Raw genomic sequence first — 19,290 nt, forward strand, 5'->3', positions numbered from 1 at the left:
TAGAGCAGGTATCTTGTTCACAAAATCTGTCATTGTCTGTTTGTCAAGAGAATATTGTAAGCTCTCCCTCATATCTGAAGGACAGTTTTGCCAGATATAGGATTCTCGGCTGGTGGTTTTTCTCTTTCAGTATCTTAAATACATCACCCCACTTCCTTCTTGCCTCCATGGTTTCTATTGAGAAATCCACACACAGTCTTATCAAGCTTCCTTTGTATGTGATGGATTGCTTTTCTCTTGCTGCTTTCAGGATTCTCTCTTTATCTTTGACATTTGATAATCTGATTATTAAGTGTCTTGGTGTAGGCCTATTCAGATCTATTCTGTTTGGGGTACACTGCGCTTCTTGGACCCGTAATTTTATGTCTTTCATAAGAGATGGGAAATTTTCATTGATTATTTCCTCTATTATTGCTTCTGCCCCCTTTCCCTTCTCTTCTTCTGGGACACCAATAACATGTACATTCCTGCATTTCATTTTGTCCTTAAATTCCCAGAGACATTGCTCGTATTTTTCCATTCTTTTCTCTATCTGTTCTTTTGTGTGTAGGCTTTCAGTTTCCTTGTTCTCCATTTCCTGAGTGTTTTCTTCTGCCTCTTGAGATCTGCAGTTGTATGTTTCCATTGTGTCTTTCATTTCTTCTGTTGTGCCTTTCATTTCCATAGATTCTGCCAGTAGTTTTTTTTGAACTTTCGATTTCTACCTTATGTACACCCAATCTTTTCAATATATGCTTCATCTCTTTTGCCATATCTTCCCTAAACTTTTTTAATTGATTTAGTATTAGTTGTTTAAATTCCTGTATCTCAGTTGAAGTGGAAGCTTGTTCCTTTGACTGGGCCATAACTTCATTTTTCTTAGCGTAAGTTGTAGTTTTCTGTTGTCTGGACATCTAGTTTCCTTGTTACCCCAATCAGGTTTTCCCAGACCAGAATGGGCTCAGCTCTTGCCAGGAAAGAATAGTATCACATCTCCCTCAGGGTGAGTCTTAGAAGATTGATACATCCTGTGAGGCCTCAAGTCACTATGCTTTTCCTCCCACCAGGTAGCACCTGTCAGCCTGTAGCTCCAGACTGATGTAAGGAGGTGTGGCCCATGGATGTTTTCCCCTAGGCTCTGGGGTATGGTTCTGAATGGAAGGTGGGTAGTAGAGCTGGGCCCCACCTCTTTCTCCTTAGGGAAGATACCCCCCCCTAGGGAGAGGACATTAGCATTTGAATAGTCTCTCTGCCTGTGCTATCTCCACCCTTGTCTGGGTCAGAGTGCTGGGAACTGAAAATGGCTGAGGCTTTCTCCACTGAGCCAAAAAAGGAACAGAAAGCACCTTTCAGTGCCAGTCCGTGGCCACCCTCCAGCTCTCCAAGGTCAGTTGTCACCAAAAGCCTCTGTCTGCTTTTTGGGGATTCACAGTTTATATTGAGCAGTCCATGCTTGTTAATTAAAACCCCAGTTGGAGCTCAGCTGAGCTATATTCGCTTGCTGGGAGAGTGCTGCTCTCTAGCACCATGAGGCTTTGTAGTTATGGCCATGGGGGGAGGGGGATCCTGGCTTGGATCCACAGTTTTTACTTACAGATTTTATGCTGCAATCTTGGGCATTTCTCCCAATTCAGGTTGGTATATGATGAGTGGTCACATTTGTTTCCCTGCAGTTATTCCAGATTATTTACTAGTTGTTTCTGGTTGTTTATTAGTTGTCCCAGGGGGACAAACTAGCTTCCACTCCTCCTATATCACCATCTTCTTCCATCCTCCAAACTAATGTTTTTGAATCACAAAAATGTTAAGCTAATTTATGCACTCCCTGTGCTGTCAAAGGTTAAAAAAGAAGCAAAATCTCCATATCCACATAAATTTGCAGTGGGCATATTTTCCTAGCTCAAACCACAGTTTAAGAAGTGTCTTTTAGACCTTAATGTAAGTGCAAAGGAAATTTTCATGTTTCAATAGCCACTTAACTATGCAATTGAGGAGCTTCCACCTGACCTTCAATTAGACACAATCTACGATATAATGGCATCCTAAAAGACAAATATCAAGAGAATAATCTAAAAAATTCTATAAATGCCTTCCAAGTGTTGAATAATCTCAAAACCATATGCTCATGGATTGGTATCAATATTTGACAGTACCTAATTGTATGAAAAGATATGTTCAAGAATGAAGTACCTAAAATCTTATTACAGATTAACATTAACAAACATTTGCTATTGGTTTTGATGACAGGAAACACTTTGAACTTCATTTAAGGAAAATGTTATCCCCAGCCCACCCCACCCCCACACAAAAAAAATACCATTCTTCTCTTCAGTAAATCTGTATTACAAAAAAACTGTGCATTCAATATTTATTATGAGTTTTGTCAATAAAAATATTGTGGAGATTTGTTTTTCCTCTTTTTATGTAAGTACCTTAGTTTCCAGGCTATTACAACAACAAATACCACACAATGGGTTGGCTTAAACAATGGGAATTTATTGTTTTATAATTTCAGAGGCTAGAAAGCTTGCTTCCTCCTGGGGTCTGTAGCATTCTGGCTGGCTGGCAATCCCTGTGGTTCCTTGGCTTTCCAGCCACATGGCAGTATTTTCTCCGTTCTCTTCTGGGTTCTGTTGACTTTCAGCTTTTGTTCTTCCCCTTGGCTCCCTCTTTATTTGGCCTCCAGCAATAGGATTAAGATTCATCCTGATTCAGGTGGCCATACCTTAACTAAAACATCTTCAAAAGGTCCTATTACAATGGGATCACACCCACAGGATGGAATTAAGATTAAGAACATTTTTTTTCTGAGGTACATAACTCAATCTACCATAACAAGCCTAGATTTTTTTTGCTTATTATAACAAGCAATAAATAATAATTTTTGCCTTTTGGACTGAAAAAACTATTTACTACCTGGCCCTTTACAGAGAAAGTCTGTTATAGAGCAACTGTGAAGATTAAATGAAATAATACTTGTGAAACTGGTTAGTAGTAATGTGATCTATAGTAAGCACTCATTTTTTTAATCTATCATCTGATCTATCATCTGTTTTGGACATATAGGTTGTTTCCATGTTTTTTTTTTATTATCATTATAAAGCAAATGTTAAATGATTTAAATATTCATGTATGTAAATATTTGGCCATATCTTGGATTAGGATATATTCTTAGGTTATATTCCCAGAAGCAGATAGCTTTGCAATTGAAGTTAACTTTCAAACAAAACCTATTTTGTCTTGCCATATTATGCTTAACTGCTCAGGCAACTGTATAATGTTAGATGAAAGGAGACAATTCCTGCCCTTGCCTCACAGGAATTTTCCATTTTTGGATTTTGATTCCAGTGAGAAACTGTCTATGACATTCATTCATTCATTCATTCAACAGGCATTCATTAAATACCTACTCTTTGAGGACTTCACAGGTACAGAGAAATATAACGATGTATTTAGATGTGTTGTATGCACTCAGGGAACTTCAGTGTAATAGGAGAAATAAGACACAGTTGACAACTCTATCCCTGGAGGTAGGTGTGAAGCCTCACCCCAAATATATTAACAGAAAATGAGGAAGGAGGCTCCCAGGAGAAGAAAAGGTGCTATAACATGGAGGATAAATAATTGCTAGGTAGAGAAAATATCAGATATTCACCACACTTTTCTAGCTCTGTGAGTCAACACAGTTCATTTTTTGCTTAACTTGGTTGAAATGATGTCATTTGCAATGTGAAAGTCTTGATTAAATGTATAAACTGACATGCAGACAAGAAATTTAGTTAAGGGGGCTAGGATAGGCATAGGCACAGAGGCAGAAAAGAGCAGCACCATTCAAGGGAATTATGAGAAAGGGAGAAGGCTGCCAATGTAGGTTGGTCCAATTATGGGAAACCTTAAATATTTGAGAAGTGTGAATTTATTCGAGTTGCACTGCTTCAGTTACTCTACTATCTTTGAGCGGCTGAAGGCATTAGTTTGCAGAAGGCAGAAGATTTTTTTCCAATTAGAAGTGCATTCTGAAGTGGTGCTGCCTTCAGATATTCCAATGAAGTAACAGCCAAGTCAACCAATACTTTTAAAAAAATTTTTTAGCATATGTAAGAAATAATTGCACCTACCTGTATTCATGCAGAGGTGTTCCTAAAGTATTTCAATAGTAATAATGCCAGTCTCGATCCAGTGGCTAGGGAATCTGCCACCTCCCTCCTTGCCCTACTGCCCGCCCAACCAAAGACACTGATAGGTAATACTCATTTATGTGCAATAGAGTTGGGGGATTGAATCTTACCAAACCATTTAAGTGAGGAAACCACCTAATTTGCCCAACTAATAACATTCTAGAAACTTACTAAAATCTACCACACTATATAAAAATTCATTTCTAACATTAGAATTGGGCCAATGGAAAGCCAATGGAGCTTTTAGCAAGGCAGAATTCCTAATTATGTTTCAGTGGAACAGAAGTTCTTTGGGAAGACAGGTAATATGCAAAATTTAAAATCTAAGGACAAATTTTGAAATACTGGTTGAAATAAAGTTAAGCAGGCTCCTTTTTCAGAGGAACAATCATAACCTTTAACTTGCTAGTACACATTGTGACTCTAAGAAGGTGATTAAATCACGTACCATATGCCAAATGTATTGGCCTCATGTCTTTTTTTCAGAGGAGTATCTTGTATTTCCAGTGGAGGTTCTGTAGAACATAGTTTGGGAAATACTGGCTGTAGTAGCTATGTGATCAGAAGCATGCTTTAAGAACATTAATCTGGAGGCTATACGCATTTAGGATAAAGTGGAGGGACAGAGGCAAAGAAAACAGGTAAATATGGTCCAGATGATAAAAATGTTTATAGAAATGTAACGTAAATACATTGTGAGGATAAAATGGGCATGACTTTGCAATTAAATGGACTAAGACAATAAGGGAAAGGACATAGTAAAGAGTCATAGGAATTCAAGCTTATACATTTGGTCAGCTAGGAAAATGGATGTATTTTTAATGGAAATTGGGAAGACAAAAGCTATACCTAGTGGAGTCTGGATAAATTCACCATTAATTTTGTCTGCAAGATACATGTAACTGAAGTGACCTCGTTAAAAGGTCCTACTTACATTGGGTTCACACCCACAGGAATGGATTAAGTTTAAGAACATGTTTTTTCTGGTGTACACACAGCTTCAAACCACCACGGGAGGTTACAATGGCTTTTTAGAAACTTGTAATAGTATTCACTTTTTGGACATTTTTTTTTTCATATTTTCTTAAAACGCATCTATTTTAAGTGACAAGTCACTACACTTAACCACTGACATGAAATAAAAATTAACTTCTAAGGATTTTTAATAACATGGTCTGTTTTGGGAAAACTTGGCTGTCCCTGCGTCAGGAAATTTCATTGAAATGAGAGGTTTACGTTGACTCGTTTTCATAATCCAGTCTTCGTGACTCTAGGGACATTAACTTGGATGCTACTGCAGATGTTAAAAACAAGAATGTAGACATCCATTGGACAGATTTAAAATGATGAAGTATTTATGTGAATGCGATTCTCCACTTGCCAAACAAAACAAACTCAATAAAGCATACTACTTTTTTTTCTGGCTTTATTCAACCAAAGCCCCACTCATGATGCCCCGTGCCAGAACAAACAGAAATCAAGTCACTCCGCTTGGAGTCTGTGCACTCTTAAGCCAGACTTTTCCTCCCTCGTTTATAAATTACAGTCTCCTTTCCCTGTTAAGTTGAGGAATATGCTTCAAAAGTATGGCACTGCCAAATCATGTCCTAAGGGAATAGGAGGCAAATGCTCTGCCTAGGACAGCCCCTTTTTATGCCTATTGCTTTGGCAGAATTGATAGGCACCCTTTTCTACTCTGAAGTGTTCTGGTTTACACAATAAATTATAATGGTCACCTTATGCATCACATCTCATTTTTCTCTTCTCATCTCTCAATTCTGTATTTCCAATTATAACCATTTTTTTTTTTTTTAAATATAGACTTTAATGGGAAAGAACTGTAGAAATCATCTAGTCCAGTATTGGACTATAAAGATTTGACAAAATCCTTGAGTGGATTCAGCCTCTATCTGAACTTTCTGGTGGTTAATTCATTACCTTGTGTGATGGTCTTTTCCACCTCGGTTTTCTGGGACAATTCTTAATGTCCAGCCTATGGCAACCATTGTGTTATGAATTAATGTCTTTCCTAGATACCTAGAATAGTATTACTTATATATTATAGATGAGAGAATTGAGAAATAGTCACTCAAATCATTTTTGTGTTGCCCAGTTCAGATGAGAAATCTTGTTTGAAAGCCTTCAAGTCTCTACCATTCACCAGCAGTATGACTTTGGAAAATTTACTTCATCTCTTTGAGCCCGTTTCTAAGCAATAAAACCAAAGTATAATACTTCTCTTTTGGGCTTCTGCGAGAATTAAATGACACATATAAAGTTTCATAAGAATAGAGCCCTATCCATCTTCACTTTACTCTCAGTGTTCAGCATAGTAGGAGGCACAGAATAAGCCCTCCATAAGTATTTGTGAATAAACAATGAATAAAAGCCCCTAGCACTTACCACCCAATAAAAGGTAGCTATTGCTGTTCTTTCAATCATTCTTCCTATAATTTGGTTGCTAGATTTCTCATTATATTAATCACTCTTTTATGGAAAACTCTCTGGTTCATCAACTTTCTTCATAAGATGTTGTTCTAAAAATTCAATCTTGTGAATTACATCAATATTCAATATTGTGTGGTATGTGGTGATTTACTTTATCTGAACATAATTATTTTAAGGAAGTCTAAACAGAAAGAGTCTGTGAAACAAGCAGACTACTTACTCACCTAATGAGTTGCCACTTACCAAACCCACTAATTTTATCCCCCAATATCACCCTTTAAAACTTGGGGAATGTTTTCACTTAGGTGGTTAAGAGAACAAATATATTAGCAAATGAGGAGTGATCAGTTAGGTAAGGAGGAACCAGAATAGGGCAAGTATTATGGAAAGCTACTGGGGCCAGTACTTACTCTTATCACTAAACTTAATCTGACAGCTCAGTATGAAGTTTATTTATAGGCCTCCCATCTAGAGCATACTCCTTAATCTCCTGATGGCAGGAATGTATAAAGTTCATTCACAGTGCTTATCACAGAGAAGACAGTCAAATATTGTTGAATGGCTGAGTGAGAAAGACAGGAAAAGTTCAAGGAAGATGCTAGAGTGGATAGGGAAAAATAGCTTTCTGATAGGGGACCCCAAGACTACAGTTTCACAGTGTATTTTGCTACAGCAGACTCAGATTGGGAAGCTGGCATTGAATACAAATAATAAAAAGACAAATAAAAGTGTAAAATTCATTCGGACCTTTGACAAAGAAAGGAAAGTAACTTGGTTTAAGTTAGAAAAAGTAGAAAGGTTTATTTTTAGTTTTTAGAAGAAACAGTAAAGGAGGAGATGGAAAACGCAAAGAGATGTTGGGGAAAAGACAGAAGATTGGTTAAGAGTTGGGCCATAGATGGTAGGATAAGCAGAAGTAAAGGGGAAATTCTGAAGTAGAGAGGTAGAGACAGCTAAACTTGAATTACAAGTCTCAAAGTAGGAGAATCTGGTCGTGATGGGGGAGAGGTTGTCAGCAGTTATGGAAATCAAGGAAGTTTGAATCGGTTGTCGGAATGGAAAGAACAAAGGGTGAATAAAAGGATTACTGGCCTCAGGGAAGGGTGGCTTGATTAGCTCAGCGTTTGACTTTCTAAGTACTTAAGAAAATAAGTCTTTTCTGCCTCTTTCTGAACTAATTATTTTGGCTGCATAAACCATGTGAATTTAAGAAATAGTACAATTTTTCTCTGTGCTAGGCTATATTAACAGAACCCCTACGCCGTTGTTTATCACACTTAAAATACATCCCTCTAAAAATAAAACAGCGCTTGCACCAACATTGCATTTTGGAGAGACCTTGTTAACGAGCTAATTGAAGGGCGGAAAAGTTATTCATTTTAAGCCGAAATTCGGGCTGCGATGAAACCTCCAAACGCAATCAGACGTTGTTGCAGTACACGTCTTAAGAGATCTTGTTTAACCCCAGGCGTCGGGTAAGGTGAGAATCTGGCTTGGTAGCCTCGGCTCCGGCCATCAGAGTCCCTTCCCCTTATAAGGCGGGTAAGACCCCGGCCGCCACCAGTTACCCAACGGCTCTCGGTACGAACGCTTGGTCGCATCGCCTGCCGAGGAGTGGGTCCTGGGTGAATCACCTCAGGTCTGGCCACGACAGAGCTGTCTCCAGAGACCATCGCCAACGCTACGGCCGACGGGCTGCGGTCGCCGTGAAAAGAGCGGTAGGCCACTCTGTTCCCTTGATCGCCGGCGGACAGGGACACATATTTCAGGGACATCTTCAAATACTCCCTGCAGTAATTGCGTTACGTCCCTCGGTCAAGACAGGCGCTTCGCTTCGTCAGTCCAGACCGTCTCCCACCCGGAAACAAAATAAATCGGAGGCCATAACTACAGCGACGGCGGCAGATCGAGAAGCCACCTTTAACACAAGGTGTACTCGCGCGCGTGCGCAGTCCGTCAACGCACGTCGACGCGGATCAAGAGAGAGCGTGGTTTACGTTTACGTCGCGTGACGCTTGGGAGTACAAGGACGTGGGGTTTCCGAGAGTGCGCAGTGGGTGCGCGGGCGATGACCCCTCGGTCTTGTTAGGGAGGGGGTGATGCTGAGATGGGGGCAGCGGCCGCTGAAGCGGATCGCACTCTCTTTGTGGGCAACCTTGAAACTAAAGTGACAGAGGAACTCCTTTTCGAGCTTTTCCACCAGGTAAACAGCTGGAATCGGCCCCTTTTCCTTTCGTTTTCCGGTTCTCGTAGGGCCCGGCCCAACGGCCACAGCTGCTTCGCGCGAGCTTGGCCGTCAGTCGGAGCACCCGACAGGTAGGCTTTTGGAGGGTGGAGGTTGTGCTTCGGTGGGGATCGCTTTATTAGAAGAGCCCTGGTTATTTCATTCCCAAAGTGAACTTGACAGGTAGCGGAGGGGTTCCCGTGGTAAATATTCAGGGTTCCTGAGAGACATAAGGGTCCCGTCATCTTTCTCTTAGGGTAGTTGGTCTTTGCTCTTCCAAAGACTGACAAAGTTGTATTTGAATTTCTTTGTCACTCAGTATCTATTTTCTGTTTAAGTTGTCTATACAATTGCGGCATTGTCAAAAGTATTTTAAATAGCCTCATAAAAACTCCATAGAAAAACAGCATTGTAGTGTTTCTGTATTAAAATCCTGAAGTCCTGTGTGTTAAACATTCTGAGGATCCCATCCCGCCTTTCCCCAATGACTGGTAAAGTTTGATTAATCGTACATAATGTGAATTTTTAATTCAAGAACATCACTTCCTCTTCCCCTTGGAAAACGCAATTTCCATGGAATGGGAAAATGAATGTTGGTCATTTTGTTAGTCATACAGTGCTGTGAAGACTACCGTCAGTCATTGTTTTCCCAGTTCCCTATGGATTCCCTTTTTAAATATGTTAGTAAAATTTTGATTTATAACTATGCGATTTTTTTTTTATTGGAATTTTTACTCTAAGATAGAAATTCGTGTGTATCAATATTTTGGAAGTTCCTGGTTATATTTCTGTTGCTTTTAAACTTTATTGAGTCTTTTATTTGTAAAATTTGGATATTTTTCTGAAATTGCCTCTTAAATTCTAACACATTTTTGTTTTTTTTGTAGGCTGGCCCAGTAATAAAAGTAAAAATTCCCAAAGATAAGGATGGTAAACCAAAGCAGTTTGCATTTGTGAATTTCAAACATGAAGTATCTGTTCCTTATGCAATGAATCTGCTTAATGGAATCAAACTTTTTGGAAGACCCATCAAAATTCAGTTTAGATCGGGTAAGTAATTATTGAGTGATGTTTTAGGAGGGATTTTGTTTGCTTTTTTTGTTTTGCTTTTAATTTTATTCTTCAGTTTTAAACTACTTTTTGGGTAGAAATACTTTCTTAAGGTTTGTGAATAGCACACTTGATATATCCTTAAAAAGGGGTAATATCGACAACATTGATTTTTTTAAAAATTTTAGAACTGTGTTTAAAATTTCAGTGTGGGTTAGTGAGAAGAAGATAAGCTTTAATTTTTAGAAAAACTTGGGTTCGAATCCACACTCTGAAAGGAGCAAGGGTTATTTTCTGAAAACACTTTTCCTGATTGCTTTTTTCTTTGCTTTTACAAATTTTGATTCTTGAACATGTGAGGATGAAATTTGCCATGTATTTAGTCTTACAGTGTGGTATGGTTATACACTTAAAATTTTCATTCTGATGAAACTGTAAAGCAGTCTGCTACAATTTGAGGTACTGTTTCAGCTACTGTCTTCCTTTTTTGGAGTGATTTAGGGGAGACAATATTTTAAATTAAATTTTCTATCAAGAAGAATTTTTCAAATTATTTCATTTTAGGAAGTAGCCATGCCTCCTCACAGGATGTCAGTTTGTCATATTCCCAGCATCATGTTGGAAATTCAAGCCCTGCCTCTACATCTCCTACCAGGTACTGTTTCATACCTATTTTTAGTATCATTTATTTGGGATTTTCTTAGGTAGTGATCTGGTAATACATAATGAATTGATTGCCTCCTCCTTTTGCTCCTCTTTATTCTTCTGCTATATTACTTGCTAAATTGGATTATAATTATATATGGAGGTATTATAAGGAATCTATAGATAGGTAATAACACATAACATAGAGTCCCTGTAGAATAGTTACCTGTATAACTGTATTTATAATCCTTCGTAAGGACATATACCCACATATACATGCATATGTCTGAGTCAGAATTTTTCAAAACATTGGTTCCTTACTACTTATAGTATGGTCTGTCATTCATTTCTGTTAAAAATTCATATTAATTTTCTGGCCACTAATTGGTTGTTACTTGCCATTTAAAAATACTGCTTAAAAGATGACTGGAATAAGAATTTGCAGAATTAGATTCTAGGTCTGCCTCTATGATTAATTTTTTTAATCTTGAGCAAGTCCCTTCTCTCTGGTTCTATTCTTTCATTTTTTAAGGATAAGAAATTGAATTAAATGATCTATAAAATTCCTTCCAGCTACTGAGGTTTAGAAAAGGTACCATATTTACTTAAAAAATTTTTATTTGCTTTGGGGAGGCTGGTATCTTACAAGAGACTATGTTTTCTACATATAACCTATATCCCCAGAAACTATTTATCAGTCATAATGGGCTTCATTCAAGAAAGTTTTAACAAGCATGTGCCATGTGTCAGGTTCTTTACTAAGTTATTTGCATATAATATCTCATTTATTCCTGAAAGCAGTCCTACTAGGTAGGGCTTATTATTATCTCTACCTTATATGTGAAGAAAATAAAGATTGGAGGTTAACTTGCTCAAATTTGACCTGCTGAAGGCAGTGGGGCTGGGATTGAAATCCAGGCTGTGTAATAAAGCCCAGCCACTCTGGTATACTGTCTAGTGGAATTTAAAGTCTGGATGAAGACACATAAATATTTTTGTAACTACCTATTTAATTACTATAATCAGTTTTCTAAGGAAGAAGTAGAGAGTCTTTTGAGGAAGTTTGAACAGGAAAGAGACTTAATGTAGATAGATGAGGAACTGAAAGAGTCAGCATACCTAGATCATAATGAATGGAAAATGGAGCATAAGAGGTGATATCAATGAAATAGATAGAGGTTGGATGATATAGGGTCTTTCTTATAGACTGTAATCAAGATTTTGAGATTGTACCCTAGGAACAGTGGGAAGATATTCAAAAGTTTTAAGCAGGGTAATGATAGTAAAAGGTTTTGTTTTTTTAAAGTTGTTTAGTTGCAATGAGGGAATGGATTGGAGGGGACAAGAATGAAAATAGAAAGACCAATTAGGAAGGTATTGATAGCAATATGGACCAGGTTAGTGATTTAGGATTGGAATGGTGCCAAGAGCTGAGAAGAAATGGATGCATATGAAGAGATATAGGAAGGCAGAATTGGAAGCAAGCAATAGTGCAAAAAGGTACCCTCTCAGTATCCTTTCTTGCCACCTGCAGTTAATAATGGTTTTTGAATACTTTGGTATTCAAAGCCTCTTCAACACTTTTATGGAAACTTCAAAGGTAACTTAAGTGGAGAATAAAGGACTACTTTTTTTCCTTTCAGAATTTCTTGGTGAAAAAATATACAGTAAATACTTCAGTTCTGTTGGAAGACTAGAATGTTCATCATTTTTATATTGTTTTTAGAACATGGAATTGTACTTTTTTCCCCCCTTAGCATACAGATATATAACCTGCTTTAAGAAAACCTAAAATATAACAATCCAAACTATAAAATATACCCATTGGTTATGTAATGCTAAAGGCATATTTTAAAATAAAATGAATTTGTTAAAATGTTTTTTAAATGAATTTTTCTGTAAAGCAAGATAATCTCTGTACAAATGATAATAAGGTGTATGTTAAAAACTAGCATCCTTTGATCTACCCAGTTGCTCAAGCCAAAAATCTAGATCCTGTCCTTTATTCTTTTTCCCTCATAGCATGGTGATCAAATCCGTTCAGCTTTAGCTTTCAGTGTAGGCCTTTGTGCTAGCCCATGGATTGGCGAATTTTTTCTGTAAAGGGCCAAATGGTAAATATTTTCGACTTGGCAGGTTAATTAGTCTCTGTCATAACCATTCATCTCTCCTATTGTAGCTCTAAAGTAGCTGTAGATAATACATAAACAAGAATGTGGCTGTGAAAAACTTTTATTTATAAAACCAGGCAGCAGGCTGAATTTGGGCCACTGGCTATAACTTGCTCACTCCAGCACTAGCCCTTGTCTCAACTAGGAACATTCTGTTTCCAGGTAGTCTTGTTATTCAGCTTTTACTTCAAATGTCCCCTTTTTAGAAAGGCCTTCCCTGGGGAAGTCCATATCTGACCAGCTAAGCTAAAGTAGTATCCCTCTCTCCCTCACTTCCAGTTGCGCTATCACGTCACCCATTATAGTGCTTAAGCCATGTAAAATCATCTTATTATCTGCATCCTTACCCCAGCCCCATGAAACCAGATGCCTTGTCTGTCTTGTTCATTCACAGCTCTTAAGAACTGTGTTATTCTCATGATTGTATTCAGTAAATATTTGTGGGATGAATGATTATATGTTGATTTTCTTATTTTTAGCAGGTATGAAAGGACTGTGGATAACATGACTCCATCAACACAGTTAATTCAGAGATCTTTCTCTTCTCCAGAAAATTTTCAGAGACAAGCCGTGGTAGGCTGATTTTTCAACTTGAATTGTTAAGAAATGTCATAAGCATTCATATTATTATTAGATAACTTGTTTTTATTAACTTTGCTTAGTTGGAGGTTTTATTCATTTACGTCCTTTAGGAATAAATTAACTTTTTAAATTAAATTAACCCTAAAATTAACTTTTTCTTAAATTTAAAAATCACTCATTTTGCTTTTCATTGTGCCAAAATATATACTTAAAAGATTGAAGATAAATGGAAGTAGAATTTCACTTCACATTTGTATTTCTCTTTTTAACCACTGTTTATTTCTGGTGTGTATATAGATACGGAGGCTTATTCTGTGATGTTCTTGCAGCCCATGCTGATTGATTTCTCATCATGGGCTCTCTTTGATATTTTAGTATACTGTCATCTTCTAGACTAGCTCCTTTTTGACTTTTACATTTTTCTGTAATGATGTCACCATGAGACTAGGCTTAAAATCTTAGGTACCTTTTATTGTTTCATCTTTGTCTCCAGTCATTCACCAAGTCCTTCATTTTTTTCTTTGCAGTAGGTCTTACATTATTTCTTCTTTTTTGTTTTCTCTTCCCATGTTACAATCTTGGCTAGTGGTCCTCAGATTTGCAAAACAAAAGAATAAAAGTGAAATAAAATAAGACTAATATAAAGAGATGTATGCTTTTATATGCTAATTTTTTTAGTTTTCTCATTTTGCCACAGACCATTTAAAGACAAAGCTGTCATGAACTCATACCTATTCATAGAGCAGAATTTGGGAATCACTGATACAAATTATCACCTGCCTCCATTTTCCCCTCACTAGTTCATCTTGCACACCATTTCTAAATTAGTATTGCAACCTCATTTTGCTTATCTTTCCTGCACCTTGACTTGCCATTTTTGGCAAGATAATGTCAGAATTCTCTAGCGTAGTTATTGGCACTCTCATATTCAGACTCCAGTGAACTTCTCTAGCTATACCTTCTGTTAGTCACTGCTTCTAAGATCTATAACCTGTGTCACCCAGAATTATTTGTTATTTTGTGAACCCAATCCTGTGTTTTACTGTTGTCTTTTTTTTTTGTATGCGTGTGTCTATGTGTGTGCAGTTTCCTTTCCTTGGACTGCCTCCCCCTTAAAATATTTTCCTTAAATATTCCATCTATTCTTTTAAGACAGATCATATGCTACCTTCATGAATGTTCTTTTTAACTTTCATCATATGGTGATTAGTATTATAGTAATTTTACACCACTTCTTCCCTTCCCATTTGTATTCTTGAAGGCAAGGAGTACTATTTACATACAAATACCTTATTATACATTGGAATGAACAGAGCTACTGTATTGTGCTTTTTTATATTTTTTTATTTTTAAATTCAGTTTTATTGAGATATATTCACACACCATACAGTCATCTGTGGTGTACAGTGAGCTGTTCACAGTATCATCATATGGTTATGTATTCATCACCCCAATCTGTATTGTGCTACTTTTAGTTATGTTTAACTTGGGATCCATCTAGGCAAGAGTGATTTTGTCTTTCTATCATTACATGTTTGGGTAACTGTGACTGAATATATGCTATGTTTGCTTTGACATTGGGAAATACTTGCAGTTTAACTTTTCCTTCTTTTTCTCTTCCCTCAGATGAACAGTGCTTTGAGGCAGGTGTCATATGGTGGGAAATTTGGTTCTCCACATCTGGATCAGTCAGGATTTTCCACAACAGTTCAGTCACATAATCATTCTTATAACCAGTCTTCAAGCTCCCAGTGGCGCCAAGATACATCACCATCACAGCGTAGAGTCAGGCAGAATTCTCATCCCTACATAGCAGATAGACATTATAGCCGTGAACAGCGTTACACTGATCATGGTTCTGACCATCATTACAGAGGAAGCAGAGATGATTTCTTTTATGAAGATAGGAATCACAATGGCTGGAGCCATGACTATGAAAACAGAAGAGACAATAGTAGAGATGGAAAATGGCGCTCATCTCGACACTAACGAGTATTAAAAGAACATTTTCTTCATATGGGGTCATTTTAGGCCCTCTTGGATAGGTTCGTTTGGAGAAGTTTTGTTAAACTGTATAGAGCAGCTTTACAAGTTGCCCCATTTCTTTAAAAAATGTTTTTAAAACCTAGAGCAACAGTTCAAGTCAGAAATGAGAACAACTGTGGTTCCAGTTTAATTACATTAATAACCTCTCACCTCAGGGTTTTATGAAGAGGAAAGGGTTTATGCAAAAGAGAGTGCCACAATTCCTAATCATTTTAGACCATTTAGGAAGGGGTGAATTGTTTGGTTGTATTATAAAACAAATATTTTAATTATTTGTAGTCTTTTTGTATTGCAAGGAATTTCTTATCAGTGAATCAGATTTTGGTGTGTATAGTAGAAAATATCCAAGTTGGTAATCTGAAATGGCTATCAGTATTTTGTTAATAAATTAGAAAACAACTTCAGTGATTCATTTTACTAACATTATATTTGAGAAAGCTTATTAGCAGGTAGAGTTGGGGAATAAATCATATTGTTTAACTTCTTAGAGAATTTAAGTACATGTTCTGTGACACGGTCTTTTGAGTTTTACCCTAATTGAATATATTAGTGTAAATTTACATATATCATTGTTTCATTCTAAAATTTTAGAAATTTTTCATTAAATCATGTTTGATGTATGACTGAACTCAGGAAGTTAAATGTCTTCAGATGTATATTTTTACATTAAAAAAACACAGTATTAGCATAAAATCTCCTTTTCAGGAAGAAAAAAATGTTTCAATGTGCAGTCAGATAAAATGGTAAAATGTTTTACTGAAAGTCTACTTTTTTTGGGAAAAAGATTCGTGAAGTGCTTTTTCTGTCACTCAAATTTTTAACAATTTAGCATTTTCAAAATTCCAGGACATGTGTAGAAGTACGCATTTTATTATGGAAATTGTACAGGTTGTTTTTGTTTGAACATTTGAAGAATTTAATCTTAAGCCCTCCTGATGTAAAAATTTTATAATTTAGTTTAACAAAACCTTTATGTATCAAGATGATACTGTCCCTTTCGTTGTGGATTATAAACTTATTTATAAGAATTCATTCCTTGAAAAATTTGTATCCTTTTTAATACTGACCATGCATTTGTATTATGTTGCTTTTTAATATATTTAAAACATATAAAAGGCTGTGTCTTATTTTTTGACTTAACTAACTTTCGAGACATTGTATACAAGAAGTTAGCAGTATACTCTTATTCAATGATTGCTTGGTGTTAAAAATGTCAGTTATTTAATTTAGAGCATATTAAAATATATTTTTTGTACATAACAAACCTGATACCTGAGTTAGATTTTCAGTGACATATATGAATTATAATCCTTAGTGCTGTAAACTAATTTATTTACTCTTCCTGGTATACTCAAGATTTTCTCTGTTTGTAAATGCATTCAGTTTTTTTTTCTCTAGGTAAATGGGGCCTATCCAATTGCTCATCACAGAGGGAGTTAAGATCAAAAGTTTGTTTGCTTAAGTAGTCTAATAGTAGGATTTGTTTTCATTGAGTTTGCTATTTTCAGTTATCTTATTATTTAGTAAGATTTTATAGAGATTAACACATTAATACTGCTTTGTTGCAACTTATCCGTGGTTCAGATCCTTTCATATTGATTCACAGGTGATTCTGGTTGAAAATAGTTTTTTTTAATGACTTCTGGGGGCATCCCTTATGAGGTTCCAGTACATCTTGCTCACTTTAATCTCATCTAGTGTCACTTTAATCTCACCAAGTGGCAAGTGACCAAATTAATTGTGTTATATAAAGGGATGAAAAGAACAAGTCAGCCTCAAAGAATTTAACCTAGTTGGTGAGACAGTTCACCCAAGTATTGAGAGTTTTATAGGAGTAAAAAGAAGAGATTTGTTTTTGTAGAAGAGCAGTTCACCCAGAGTGTGTTCCATGGAATGCTAGTCTCACAAGTTCTGCAAAAAAAAGGATTCTGAATTCAAATATGTTTGGAAAAAATTGTGTGCTGTCTAACATTGTGTGATTTTCTCAGAACAGCACAATAAAGATTCTGAGAACAACAGTAAAATCCATGTAACAGTGTTTAGCCTAGTATTTTCCAAACTTACTTGACAATGGAACTTTTATACATAAGAACTCCTACGACTACCCAAAGAATCTTGGACTCAACCCTTTCTTGTCTCAACAATCATCAAATATTTTTTATACCACTTTCTGATTATCTTTTCTCCATCCCTACTGTCACCATCCTAGAATGGGCAACCTGTCTTATAACAGGATTCTTCTAACAGCCACCTAACTATTCTTCCTGCTTCAGTATTTGGTAAGTTTTTGATGAATGAATGAAAGGCATCTGACAAGTGAATGGGGTAAAGGATGATTCAGCAAAACTACTGAATCGATTTTTTAACTGAACCATCATTTCATCCTGTTTTAAAATCTACCTGTCACGAGATATTGTACCTTTAGTGCACTGTGGAAGTCTATTTGTCAATTTTCTCTTTTATTATCTGGGAATGTTTTTATCTCCCCCTCATTTTTATCCTCGAGGTGTTTGTGAATTCTCCGAGTCTCTGACGGTTATTGACTTCTATTTGTATTCTACTGTGATCAGAGAATGTGCTTTGAACAAATTTTTTTTTTAATTTATTGAGGCTTGTTTTTATTTCCCAGCGTACGGTCCATTTTGGAGAAAGATCCATGATCACTAGAGAAGAATGTGTGTCCCGGTGACCTGGGATGTAATATTCTATATATAACTGTTAAAATTTTCTGTATCTCTCTCTCCTTTCTTTGTTTCTCTGTCGGTAGGGCTCCCTTTAGTATCTGAAGTAGGGCAGGTCTTTTATTAGCAAAATCTCTCAGCATTTGTTTGTCTGTGAAAAATTTAAGCTCTCCCTCAAATTTGAAGGAGAGTTTTGCTGGATAAAGTACTCTTGGTTGGAAATTTTTCTCTCTCAGAATTTTAAATATGTCATGCCACTGCCTTCTCGCCTCCATGGTGGCCGCTGAGTAGTCACTACTTAGTCTTATGTTGTTTCCTTTGTATGTGGTGAATTGCTTTTCTCTTGCTGCTTTCAGAACTTGCTCCTTCTCTTCAGTATTTGAGAGTCTGATCAGAATATGTCTTGTAGTGGGTTTATTTGGATTTATTCTATTTGGAGTTCGCTGGGCATTTAAGCTTTGTGTGTTTATCTTGTATTGACGGTTTGGCAAGTTTTCCCCAACAATTTCTTTGAATACTCTTTCTAGACCTTTACCCTTCTCTTCCCCTTCTGGGACACCAATGAGTCTTAAATTTGGACGTTTTATTTTATCTATCATATCCCTGAGATCCATTTCAATTTTTTTTATTTTTGTCCCCATTCTTTCTTTTGTTCTTTCATTTTCTGTTCTGTGGTCCTCGAGGAGGCTGAGTTGTTCAACTTTCTCTAATCTTGTATTATGAGTATCCAGAGTCTTTTTAATTTGGCCTACAGTTTCTTTAGTTTCCATAAGATCTTCTATTTTTTTTTATTTAATCTTGCAATTTCTTCTTTATGCTCTTCTGGGGTCTTCTTTATGTCTTTTATATCCTGTGCCATGCTCTTCTTCGTGTCCTTTATATCCTGTGCCATGCTCTCGTTGCCTGTCTGTAGTACTTTGATTAATTGCACCAAGTACTGTGTGTCTTCTGATCTTTTGATTTGGGTATTTGGGTTTAGGTTCTCCACATTGTCTGGTTTTATCATATGCTTTAAGATTTTCTGTTGTTTTTGGCCTCTTGGCATTTGCTTTACTTGATCTCTGATATGTCAGAACTGCAGCTTGGTGGCATACACTTTCTCTGTCTAACCAGCAGATGGCATCCGTGAGTCACCTATTCCCCTCAAGTCAGTTCTCCCCAACTTTGTCTTTGTGGTGTGTGGGGATCTGACTCTTGTGGGGTCTAACTGGTGCACTTAATTTGGGTGTGTTGTCAGTGCTGTCCGCCCTGAATAAGGAGGGTGTGTCTGAGCAGTTAGGGAGGAA

General features: G+C 36.7%; 2 protein-coding genes across 4 annotated transcripts; one reads left to right on the forward strand and one right to left on the reverse strand.

Moving 5' to 3' along the window:
• Positions 1-5,925: 5,925 nt before the first annotated feature.
• On the reverse strand, positions 5,926-8,564 carry C6H11orf71 (chromosome 6 C11orf71 homolog). The gene has a single exon (XM_037838750.1). It carries the CDS (start codon positions 8,378-8,380, stop codon positions 7,985-7,987), a length of 396 nt encoding a protein of 131 aa, XP_037694678.1. The 5' UTR covers positions 8,381-8,564; the 3' UTR covers positions 5,926-7,984.
• A 66-nt stretch (positions 8,565-8,630) lies between these two features.
• Positions 8,631-17,435, forward strand: RBM7 (RNA binding motif protein 7). 3 transcript variants are annotated; one of them, XM_037841510.1, is made up of 5 exons: positions 8,631-8,808; positions 9,717-9,879; positions 10,444-10,534; positions 13,178-13,268; positions 14,904-17,435. In XM_037841510.1, exons 1-5 carry the CDS (start codon positions 8,713-8,715, stop codon positions 15,264-15,266), a joined length of 804 nt encoding a protein of 267 aa, XP_037697438.1. In that variant the 5' UTR covers positions 8,631-8,712; the 3' UTR covers positions 15,267-17,435. The 3 variants fall into 3 exon arrangements, with proteins under 3 accessions (XP_037697438.1, XP_037697437.1, XP_037697439.1); XM_037841509.1 differs by having other exon boundaries at positions 8,632-8,808; positions 13,175-13,268; XM_037841511.1 differs by having other exon boundaries at positions 8,671-8,921; positions 13,175-13,268.
• Positions 17,436-19,290: the final 1,855 nt, after the last annotated feature.

This window comes from Choloepus didactylus, chromosome 6 (genome assembly GCF_015220235.1).
Source record: "Choloepus didactylus isolate mChoDid1 chromosome 6, mChoDid1.pri, whole genome shotgun sequence".
Classification (NCBI taxonomy): domain Eukaryota; kingdom Metazoa; phylum Chordata; class Mammalia; order Pilosa; family Megalonychidae; genus Choloepus; species Choloepus didactylus.